Here is a 12,025-nt window from a genome sequence, read left to right as displayed (position 1 = left end):
AGCGAACAGGCACCCCTGAGGGGACGGGGCGATGCTGGGGGACATGGGGATCGCGAACGGGGACCTCTGAGGGGACAGGGGGGACATGGGGACAGTGAACAGAGACCCCTGAGGGGACAGGGGTGATGCTGGGGGACATTGGGGACAGCGAACTGGCACCACTGAGGGGACACTGGGGACAGCAAACGGGGACCCCCGAGGGGACAGGGAGGACACGGGGACAGCGAACGGGGACCCCTGAGGGGACAGGGGCCATGCTGGAGGACATGGGGGCAGCAGGAAGCAGCTGGAGGAGAGGGCGCTGCCACGGGGAGCCGTGAGGGGAAGAGTGGACCCCACCAAGCACCCAGCGGAGAGAAATAAATAATGGAAATAAATAACGGGAATAAACCCCCCCGCAGGCCAGGAAGGTGAGGGGTGTTGTGCTCAGCAAAGCACGTAGAAGTGGTTCACAGCATTTAAGAGCAGCTCAAAATTGACTTATGATTTCGTTATTTTAAGCAGCTGCTTCAAAGCTGAATCACAACTTTTGCACAACTGGAGTCTTGTGGGGCCAGCACGCTCTGGAGCCGCACGGTGTGTGCAGGGTGATAAAACTGTTTGAATTCCTTTAGCAGTGGAACTCTCTGTCATCATGAAGTCATCATTTATCTAAGGAGAATAAAAAAAGCTGAGCCCAGGGCTGTCCAGCAGGTCACACACACAGTGATGCCACATCCACCCTTCTCTTCACACTTGGTTTAATGAAGGTTAGGCACTAAAATGTTTCCCAAGAATTATACTGGTTAAATCCCTGTATTGTATTTGGCAGTACACTTTTTTCTTTTTGTCTCATTCTAAAGAATCAGGAAAGGGTTAAAATATACCAAAATTACAGGCAATGAATATGTTTAAATTTAACCAAAGGTTGTACATATTTCTGGATGGCTCAAACCACACTTGAAGGAACCTGTCTGTACATTTCTCTGGGTTCATTACAGCCTCCTCAAATGACACTTCCCCTGTCATGTTTCATTAAGGTGAAAACTTCAGTTCAACCAAGAAGGTGACTCAAGTAAAACGCTGCAGGTGTCCAACACTTGCATCTCACAATCAGGAAAAATTCAAAATACTCCCTAAAACCTGTGCCAGGGAATCATTTAAATCAGATTTCTCCTCAACAGTTGAAGAAACTGAAGCTGTGGAAGTCCCACTAACAGTTTACAGTTTGATTTAAAAGATTCTCAGTACTTCACTCTTAAATGATCTTGGTGATTCTGGGGAAAAACTGTTGGTCAGAAAGTTAATATAAATAACACAAGACTCCAGACAGATCACAGGAATAGCTTCAATTTCCCAAAATACACCAATACAGAATCAATTTCTCCTGTAACAGAATGAACATGACATCAAATATATATTTTACCCTTAAATAGAACTTTATTCAACCAAATCCAAGATTATTCCAAAATTATCTCTTAACATTGGCTTGGAGAATTATTTTTGCCATTTTTCCCCATTCAAAATCCCTTACATATTGCTTAGGAAAAAAAAATCTTTGAAATATTAATTTAAAAAGCATTTTTTTCTGGAAAAACAGGGAGAAAGTGAGAATGGAATTTTTTTTTCCTTGAATATTCCTTTTTAACACCTCCAACAAAACAAATGGAATAGTGAGAAGTTACAAGAACACTCTGCTCAACTTTTACACAAAACTGAGAACTCAGGACTGTGACTTGGACAGGGGGAACTCGAGCTGGCACAGCCCCAGCTGGGACTGGCAAGGCAATGGTTTAAAACTGGCTTCAATTCTCCTCTGCTCTCAACTCAGAGCTTAGAAAACCAAGTCAAAATTCTCTTTGAGTGAAGCTGAGATAATTTGTGTGAAGGTTGTGGCTCCAAGCCCTGGCAGAGCAGGAACCTGGAGGGGACGAGCGCGTCCCAGCTCCCCATGGAGCTGCAGCTGGAGAGCAGCAGGACCTTTTACTTCTAGAAAAGTTTGTTGCCAGCCAAAAGTCTCCTCCAATGTGTCCATGAGTGGCTTTCAAGATCCAAATAACCTGGGGGATACAAAAAAATAAAATAAAAAAAGAGGTGAGAAACAGCCACACCAGTGCAAGGCTGATTTACTTGGTGGGTTTCCACCCCACCCCAAAATGAAAAACCCCCCCAATTTAAATCCCCCAATTTAAACCCAGGTGATTTTTGTTTTGAGTAACCCCCAAAAAACAACGTTCAGCATGAGGCTGAATGGCTCAGGTGCTGGCACAGGTGGTTTTCATGCACTACAGATGCTCACGTTAGCATAAAAAACCCCATGAGATCAACCCACATTTGAAAATTGAAATAAAGAAGTGAAAAAGAATTGTGGAAAAATCGAGTGGGAGAGACAGAGGTGAAAAGAGATGTATGTGCAAGAAAAGTGCCAATAAGTGAGAAGATGCTGCACAGGGTTACTCACACAATCATGCAGAACATCATGAAGATATTCCACAGGGCAATGAAGATTCGGAAATACCTGAGACTCAGCAAGAACTCTCTGATATTGTCACCTAGAATCCAAGAGGAGAAGCTTTTGATATGAAAAACACACCTGAAAAGTCACATTTTCAGCTCTGCCTGAAAATCACAAGCAACTCTGAGAGGGGAAAACAAAATTAAAAAACACGACAAAAAGTTTGGATTGAAATCTGAGGTTGTAGGTGAAGGATGGATGCTCTGTTTGGTGCAACTTTGTAAGGAGACGTGGGAAAACTACAAAAAAATTATAAAAAAGGGGTCACACTGTGAAAAAGGGAAGACCTAAAAAGGCTTTTTGGGATTTTTAACCAGCAAACAGAGCTACAAGGGAGCAACACTGGTGGATCCACGTGGAAATGGCAATCAGGGAGTGAGCAGAGCGTTACCTCATAGCATAGGTACCTACAAGTCAAAAATACTGAAAGAAATGTGCTTTTCGTGTGTTTCTTCTCATTTCAGTTTACAATTAATAAACCAGTTATTCCACTCCCACAGCAGTTCACATCCAACAAAAATGGGTGGAAAATCTGTGGTTTGGCCAAGGATTTCCTCTAGAAAATCCCGTTCCTGTGCGTGTCCCGTGCCCGGCTCCCGCATCCCCTCCGTTACCGGTCGTGGGTTCCCTCTGCTCCTCTCCGAATCCCTCCGTGTCCCTCCTCCTCCTGCGGGGCACAGGGGTCGTGTCAGGCAGGTGAACCCCCAAAAAAACCCTCCACGTTCCCCTGCCCGCCCTTCCCCGTTCGCTCACAGCCTGAAGTTGAGCACGGCACCGGCGTTCACCAGCAGCGTCCTGCGAGAGAGACGGGGATGGAGAGAGGACGGGGAAAAAGGGTCGGGGAAGGGGAATGAGGATGGAGAAGGGGGGGTTGGGGACGGTGGAAGGGGAACGAAGAAAGAGAAGAAGGAAACACGGGAAAATAGGGAGAGAGAGAAGGGGATGGAGGACGGCGATGGAGAACGGGAGAAGGGTCGGGGATAGTGAAAGAGGTCGGGGAAGGGGAACGGGGAAGGAAGTCGGGGATGGAGAGGGGCAAGGAGAGGAGATGGGGATGGGGAAAAAAGGTCGGGGATGGGGAATGAGGAGTTGGGGAGGGAGGAAGGGGGACGAGGAAAGGGGGAAGAACGAAACGGGCACGGGAAAAGAGGGAGAGAGGGAGTGAGGACGGGGAAACGGGTAGGGAGGGGGAACGGAGATGGAGAATGGGAAAAAGGTCGGGGATGGTGAAAGAGGTCAAGGCAGGGGAACGGGGAAAGGGTAAGGATGGGAGAGAAGGGGAAAAGACAGGAAAAGTGAGACGGGGAAATGGAGTGAGGCCGGGGAAGCGGGTCGGGAAGGGAGAACGGGGATGTGAAGGGTCGGGAAGGGGGAAAGGGGCCGAGAAGCGGGACGGGAACAGGGTCAGGCACAGCCGGGCCAGGCTAACCCGGCCGAGCCGCTCCCGGTTCCCGGCCCCGGTACCCGCAGAGGAGCAGGTCCCCGATCATGGCTCCGGCGGCGGCTCCGGGGGCCGGGGGGAAGCGGAAGGGGCGGGCGCTGCCCGGGCCGGCGGCGCCTGCGCTCCCCGCGGCGGCTCCGCAGCGGCGGCGGCTCCGCGCCCGGACACGGCGGGGAGCGAGCGGCCCGGGCCGGGCAGCGCCGCCCGCATCCCCCGCACGGAGCTGCCGGGCCGGGGCAGGGAACCGAGAACCGGGGACTGAGAGCCGCGCTCCGGGGCCGCGATGGATCTGGCGGAGGCGCTGCCCCTCGGGGAGCTGGCGGCCGCCTTCGCCGCGCTGCCGGTGTTCCCGCTCTTCGACACCGCCTACTTCATCATCTCCGTCCTCTACCTCAAGTACGAGCCCGGTGAGTGCGGCCCTTGGCCGGGGGGCCCCGGGGGGAGCTCCGGTACCGGCACAGAGCCCGCACCAACAGGTCCTGCCACCTGCCCGTGCCTCTCCTGTGCCGCCTGTCACAGGCGGTGTCACAGCTGCGACACCTGTGCCTAAATATGAAGCAGGAAAAACCCCCGCGAACCCGTGACTCTGATTTTGAGCAATAATCCTGGGTTTTATTTGAGGCTGGATTCCGGCAGCATTGGGGTGTTTCAGTTCGGTCACTTGGCTGCCGCCCCAGGACTCAGAGTTGCGTTTCTGGCCAATCCCTTGGCTTGAATATTTTTGTGGCAGCACCTTCCTCCTATTTATATACGAAACGGCTGGAAGTAAAACCTTGGTTTTTTCCCACCCTCTGGACCATGCCCTGAGCTGTTCTCAGGAACCATAACTGACCTTGCTTTGTTTGTTCTCTTGGGCTTATCTTGCACAGATCGATAGACCCGTGCCTTGGCTTTCACCTTCTGCCTTTGTCACGGCCTGGCTGTGCCTCGCTTTCCCAAACGCCCCTTTCCCTCTGTTTTTGACAATGTGTGCACTCCTCATGCTCTGTTTTGAGCAGTTTCCCGGTGATTGCACAGTGACTGAAGGGAAATCCACCCCTGAGCTCAGGAGTGATTTTCAAACCTCATGTTGTGTGACCTCCGAGCCGTACAATCCACACGCTGTTCCCCTTAAACTCCTGTAAACAAGCGCTGCCTTTCCAGCCCTGATCGCTCCCAGCTGCCTTCCAGCATGGAGCCCTGAACCGAACAATTCACAGGCAGCCCTCACAAAAATAGCTTTTAAACATATGCAAGCCCAGCAATCCGCTTGGGACTGGATAAGGCCGGGGTGTGCTTTTCCCCAGATTCCTGCAGTGCTCCCATCCCGCAGCTATGGGCTGCGGATCAGTGTCAGGACAGAACCGTCCTGTTTCCCCCTTGGAGACAGCATGGCTTCGTGGAGCCAAGGAAAAACAAGTGTTGCTAAATTTAAGCCTCAAGCTAAACCTCAGGTTCCTATAGAACCAGTTTCATGTCCCTGCTGTTGCAGCTGTCTCGCTGCCGCTGTGTTTTCAGCTGGTTCAAATGTCCCCGAGGATGGAAGAGCCTGGGCACTCACAGCTTTGGCTCATGCTGATCCTCTTACTGCTGTTTAAGGGGTACCAGGTAATCGTGTTGATATAACATTTTTAGTGTTTTCGCTCTTTGTCCGCTCACTGAACTGTTTTGTATCTGAAAAAAAAAAAAATCACAAAAAATTCTGGAGTATTTTAAGGTGGTGAAAGAACTTCCCAGAATTGATATTATTGGGAGGTTTCCCTGAAAAAGTACAAAGGTGGACGAAAATTGCTACAGGAATTTAAAAAAAGGCCATAGCAGATTGTGGGAGGAGACCACAAAGTATTTCCAGACTAGCACAGGAGTGGGGTAGAACCCTCAAATCCTCTTCTCTCAAATAAAGATTAAGAATTCCTGTTCTATTTTTGCAGGTTATCTTATGAATGAAAGAGCTGAACAGATTGTTCATGAATTCTTGAGGGCACCTAGGTTGAAGCAGTGGAGAGAATGGTACCAGTATGCATTTTATTTTTAGACTGTAAAAAGACACTGATTTCAAGGGGAAAAAATGTTCTTTATGGTAGCAGAATGAAGGAGAGAATCTCTCAGCCAGTTCATAAACTTCTAATGACTATTCGTGTGAGATCTTTGGGGGATCTGCAGGCTGTGGTCAGTTCTTGGTGTCTCTGGTGCTTGTTTGGGTTTCACTTTTATATTTTGTTTTACAAGCGCTTCTCTTTGAGTTGCTTTGTGGGAGAACACGCACCTCCAGCTTCTCTCTTCCTGGGTCTTGAAGTTCCTGCTTCTCTCTGAGATGGCCTTGAGGGTCCCTTTCACCACTGGTGACTCCAAGATTCCCAATTTTTTCCACAGGAGCCGTGGAGATGTCCCGGAGGAGCCCTTTTGCCTCCTGGCTCTGTGCCATGCTCCACTGCTTTGGGAGCTACATCCTGGCTGACCTGCTGCTGGGAGAGGCTCCCATTGCCTACTTCAGCCACAACTCCAGTGTCATCCTGGCCACAGCAGTGTGGTGAGTGCCCTGCAGCCCTCCTGGTGTGGAGGGGGGAGATGTTCTCCCTGTGGGACACAGCTCTGATCCCACTGGGATTAACTGGGGACACCAGAGGTGGGCTGAGGCTGCCTTTGAGGCACTCCTGGCTCTGGTTCCCAGTTTCCCTGCCCAGTTGCCTAATGCTGTGATTATCTGGGCTGGGGCACTTCTATTCATAGCAGGTGCTGCTGAGCCAGGAGCAGCAGCACCCACGGGTCCCACACGGGGCAAGGGATGGCACGTCCTGGAGGTTTGGGGGCATTTTATTTGTTGTGTTGGTGAAATGTGCACAAATGGAGCTTTAATTTCCCCAGTGTGTGTGGGCTGTAGGTGCTTTTGCCTGGCAGAATGAGCATTGTTGGGAAATATTGTGAATGAGGTTTTCATAAATAGAAGTCTCGGAATAAATCCCTCAGCCATCTAGTTCTCTATACTAGGGAAAATCAGCCATCTAGTTTTCTATACTTGGGAAATATCTTCTTTCAGGGCTGAAAAATATGGCAGTCTTTGGAAAAAGGAGTGTTTGAAATCTGTCCTCTGTCTGTAATATAATTTCAGTATATGTAGCTTCTTGTTCTCTATGAGCTGATGCTTCTGGACCATACAAGACACAAACTTCAAAAAGATTCTGAATTAAAATTATTGGGTTTTATTCAAGATGGAGTGTTAGTAGTGAGGGCTCTCTGAGTTACTGAGCGCTCACTCAGCTCTTGCTGTAGAGAGGCTTTATTGCATGATGGTTTCCTTCCAGGATTAGCCATGAAATCAGGAAATATTTTATTTTTAGATTTTCCCCTCACCCGCCACAACTCAATCCGCCACACTCCGCAGACATCCCAGATCAGAACAAACCCGTGGGGTGTTTTTTTTTGTTTTTTTTTTTTTTTTTTGCAGGTACCTGATATTCTTCTGCCCCATGAACCTCTTCTACAAGTGTGTCAGCTTCCTGCCCGTGAAGCTGATCCTGGTGGCCATGAAGGAGGTGGTGCGGGTGCGCAAGATCTCGGCCGGGGTGCACCACGCCCACCACCTGTACCACCACGGCTGGTTCGTCATGATGGCCACGGGGTGGCTCAAAGGTGACACCTGGGATGGTGTGGGGACAGCTCAGGGGGAGCAGCAGAGAGGGTGTTGTGTTTTCTGGGGTGCCCCGGTGGTGGAAGGAATGCGGAATCTGAATCCGTGTTCTTAGGAGGCTGATAAGTTATATTATGTCGTGTCATAATAATATCATATTTATGTATTATTATATATTATTATAATATAGAATAATATAATATGGTATAATATAGTATAATATGGTATAATATAGTATAATATAATATAATATAATATAATATAACATAATATAATATAACATAATATAATATAACATAATATAATATAATATAATATAATATAATATAATATAATATAATATAATATAATATAATATAATATAATATAATATAATATAATATAATATAATATAATATAATATAATATAATATAATATAATATAATATGATATAATATAATATGATATAATATAATATCGTGTATAATATACATTACAATTGTAATATGATATAATTATTGTATATAAATTATTCTATATTATATATAATTATCATATATGTAATAATTATATTATATATATTAATATATATTATGTATATTATATATATTATATTAATTATATATAATATAGAGTATATTAAATATATTCTATATTATATATAATTATTATATATAAATTATTATAATCTATAATATTGCATTATTTATTATATAATATAATTTTAATAGATATATTATAGTATAGTTATTATATTACTATGGTATCTAATATCTATATTATATATAATATATATTACAATGATAATGTAGTATGTTATTATATTACATTGTATTGTGTTATATTATATTTACTATAATATATAATATAACTATATGGAATTATAATATAACATAATTGTTATAATATATAGTATCTATATAATATATATATTACAATTAGAATAGAATGGAAAATAATAGAATTATTATATTATATTTATTATATTATAGAATGCTATACTAAAAGTATACTAAAGAATAGAGAAAGGATACAGACAGAATGATCATGAAAATCTGTGACCCCTTTCAGAGTCCCAATGCAGCTGTACCATGATTGGTCATTAAGCAAAAACAATTCACATGAAACCCATCAAACATTTATCTGTTGGTAAACAATGTCCAAACCACATTCCAAAGCAGCAAAACACAGGAGAAGCAAAGGAGGTAATATTGTTTTCATTTTTCTCTGAGGCTGCTCAACTTCCCAGGAGAAGAAATCCTGGCTAAGGGATTTTTCAGAAAATATGGCAGTGACAGGTGTGGGCTCAGGTTCTCACCGTGCAGGTGTTTGTGCTGCCTCTGACCTCACCTGTGTCTTTTCAGGGGGTTCTGCCAGTCAGTTTGCCTTTAAGGTTGTGTTTGGAGCAAGCACTTGAGCATCAGTGACTGCAAGAGGCAAATGCCTTTTCCCTGAGTCAGGATCCACTTGGTGGAAAGTCAGGGAGGCGTTTGCCCTGCTCTGTTGGCTTAGGCTGACTTCTGCCTGTGGCAGCTCCAGCTCTGACAGCTTTCTCTCTCTCCCAGGTTCTGGTGTGGCCTTGATGTCAAACTTTGAGCAGCTGCTGCGTGGGGTCTGGAAGCCTGAAACAAATGAAATTCTTCATATGTCCTTGTAAGTCAGCAGCCTGGAAATTCCCAGCCAGGTGAAGAATGAAATGAAAGAACCACTCAGGGCTGGGTGCAAACCTCTCAGAAAATCTCCTTTTTTTCTCTTGCAGCCCTACAAAGGCCAGTCTGTATGGCACAGTCCTCTTCACCCTGCAGCAGACCCACTGGCTCCCCATCTCTGAAGCCAACCTCATCTTCTTTTTCAGCATGTTCATGATAGTCTGCAAGGTAAGTTTACAGCAGCAAATGACAGAACCTAAAGTGGGAATATTCACCTTCCTGAGCCACTGCAGGATTCACTGTCTGTAGGACCTGCTCAGGAAATTCAATGCTGAATCCTCCCATCACACAAGCAGCTCCTTGTGCCTGGAGTCATGCAGCAGCAGGGAGGTTCTGTGGGGTGAGGAGGATGCTCACAGGTCAGAATTTCCCTGCTCTGTGTGATCTCTGAGTGTTCCTTTTTTGCCTGGCAGGTTTTCATGACGGCCACTCACTCCCACGCCTCACCCTTTGCTCCTCTGGAGAACCTCATCTGCCCTGTCCTCTTTGGCCCTGTCTCCAGTGGCCACCCAAGCCACCACCACGACCACCACGAGGTTTCCCACCCTCCTCCTCCTCCTCCTCCTGCCAAGTCCAAAGAGGAGCTGAACGAAGGCACCAGGAAAAGGAAGGCAAAAAAAGCTGAGTAAAAAAAGCGACGGCGCAGAAAATAGGCCAAGAAAATTCTTCCAGAGCTGAGTCTCAGAGCCACCTGTGACCTCCTTTATGCTCCAGTCCGTCTCTCTCAGACTCCCAGAGGAGAGGTGGAAGCCAGGACACTGCCAGCTGGGTCCCTGAATTTCATTTTTGCTCTCTGTGCTGCTGCTTGCTTCTTGGTCTCTGCCTCTCTCTATTCTGATCAGGTTTTCAGGGATTTGGAGGTTTGTGCCAGGGTGGGGAGTGGGTGCCACTTCCCAAACTGGCACCAAATCTGATGCAGCATTTTCAATTGATGTAAAATCTTTCACTGTGTTTATTTATGAATGGTTTGTGCTCCTGCAACTCTTAAGTTCCTTGGAATTTTCACTGACCTTTTCAGTGTCTGCCAAAGCAACAAACTGTTGAGGCACAATGTGAAAATCAGGTTTCATACTCAAGGAAATTGAATGTTCTGGTATGAGCCTGCTCTGGTTTATCCCAGCTCCCACAGCTGCCATATGTCCAAGCAATGTGACATTTTAAATGCAATAATGACATGGCCTTTGAGCCAAACCCTGTTCACCTCAGTTCCCTCTCATTCTGATGGTCAGGACATTGATTTGCTCAGCCAGGTCTGCTTGCAGGAGCTCTGAAGCTGTGAAGTGCTGCCAGTGCCAGTGTTGGCACTGTCACCATGCTGGGCTGTGTGTGGCATTGCTGAGTCCCACCCCAACCTCAAAACCTTGAACCAGGGGAGAAGCATGGCTCTGGTTTGTTTGTGATCCTCTGGGATGCAGGAAGAGTGTGTGTGAGTGTAAGTATTTATTATTATTTATTTGTAATTGCCAGGGCACCTAAGGCAAGGACCTGAATTTGGCCTTTTTTTTTGGAACTTTTAGTTGTGGCCCTGAGCCCACAGCTGGTTTGGTGATCCTGGAGTGCTCCAGGACATCCTGAACACTCCCTGGGGGCAGGAAAAACCTTTCCTACATTCTTAAATTCACATTAAAAGGCTGAAGCAGGGCATTTCACACCAGCTGATGAAAAACTACCTTAAAGGACTGATAAAAATCAGCTGAAAATCCCGATTACCTTCTGCAGGTCCCCTGGGGCCAAATTGCTGGGCTGTGGATGCAGCTTGTGCCCTGTGAGTGAAGAACCTGAACTGCCCTGCATGGCTCAGGAGGGCTCTGTCAGCTCATTTGTGTTACACTGGCTTTTAGAGTAGTCCAAAGCTGTTCTTATCACTGACTTTCTTCTTATCAACGGCATCTTCCAAGGGCTGGCATCACCCCAGGGGCAGTGGCAAGCCTGGGGATGCAGCACTGGGCATTTTCCATCCCTGGCACTGAGGTTTTTGCTGCTGTTTCCATTGCAGCTGGGAATGGAAACAGGATTGGAGAGAAAAGAGGGTTTGTGTGTGTGTGTGTGTGTGTGTGTCCCTGTTCAAAACTGCTGATGGTTAATTAATTAAAGATAAGAAACCCTCCCTGTGTGCAAGCAGGGGAAAAAGCCAGGAGGAAAGTTCAAATGTGTGGGTTTGGGGTTTGACAGTGCCTTAATGTTGTGAGTTTCCCTCCCCTTGAGCAGAGAGCAGGAATTCTGCTTTCAGCTCTGTCTGCTCCTGCAGGTGCTGCTCTGCTGGAGCCTGGTGTGTCACGAGCATGCACGAGGCTGAAATAAATGTTCTATGAGGTGTCTGATCCAAGGGGAATTTTGTTTTATAAAAGCTGTCAACAAATAAAAAAATTGTGAAGTGAACTCTGATTGTCCAGTGGCACCTGAGGAAATCTCTGTGTTTGTTTGCTTTTTACCCTTCCCAGCCACGCAGGAGCTCTGTGGCACCAGGACCTGGGGACAAAATGATTCTGGTTGAAGGAGGAGATAAGAATGAATGTCCTGCAGCTGTGTCTGCAACTGTTAGGAATGGAAATAACAGGGTAAAAGGTGTTTGTGGTGTTCTCAGAGCAGATAGCTTCAGATTTCAGGGATTGGAAATTTAAGAATAAGAATAAATATAAATTAGAAATTTCCTTATTCCCTTGAAAAGCTCCTTGAAAATGCCCTTGAAATTTCCTTATTCCCTTAAAAATTCCCTTGAGAATTTCCTTGAAAATTCCTTATTCCTTGAAAAAGGAATTGCCTCCCTTGTTGTTCATACCAGTTGTCTGTATTT

General features: G+C 46.2%; 2 protein-coding genes across 2 annotated transcripts; one reads left to right on the top strand and one right to left on the bottom strand.

The window, feature by feature from the left end:
* Positions 1 to 1,395: 1,395 nt before the first annotated feature.
* Positions 1,396 to 4,013, bottom strand: SMIM7 (small integral membrane protein 7). The gene is made up of 5 exons (XM_058040834.1): positions 3,959 to 4,013; positions 3,248 to 3,289; positions 3,109 to 3,161; positions 2,441 to 2,531; positions 1,396 to 2,039 (listed from the first exon to the last, which is right to left on the bottom strand). Exons 1-5 carry the CDS (start codon positions 3,982 to 3,984, stop codon positions 2,024 to 2,026), a joined length of 228 nt encoding a protein of 75 aa, XP_057896817.1. The 5' UTR covers positions 3,985 to 4,013; the 3' UTR covers positions 1,396 to 2,023.
* A 99-nt stretch (positions 4,014 to 4,112) lies between these two features.
* On the top strand, positions 4,113 to 11,610 carry TMEM38A (transmembrane protein 38A). Its single transcript, XM_058040967.1, has 6 exons — positions 4,113 to 4,342; positions 6,288 to 6,444; positions 7,360 to 7,544; positions 9,088 to 9,175; positions 9,282 to 9,399; positions 9,645 to 11,610. The coding sequence occupies exons 1-6, from the start codon at positions 4,219 to 4,221 to the stop codon at positions 9,858 to 9,860; spliced, it is 888 nt and encodes a 295-aa protein (XP_057896950.1). The 5' UTR covers positions 4,113 to 4,218; the 3' UTR covers positions 9,861 to 11,610.
* Positions 11,611 to 12,025: the final 415 nt, after the last annotated feature.

The sequence above is a fragment of the Melospiza georgiana genome, chromosome 26, assembly GCF_028018845.1.
Source record: "Melospiza georgiana isolate bMelGeo1 chromosome 26, bMelGeo1.pri, whole genome shotgun sequence".
Lineage (NCBI taxonomy): Eukaryota > Metazoa > Chordata > Aves > Passeriformes > Passerellidae > Melospiza > Melospiza georgiana.
This window is presented reverse-complemented; position numbering and strand designations above follow the sequence as displayed.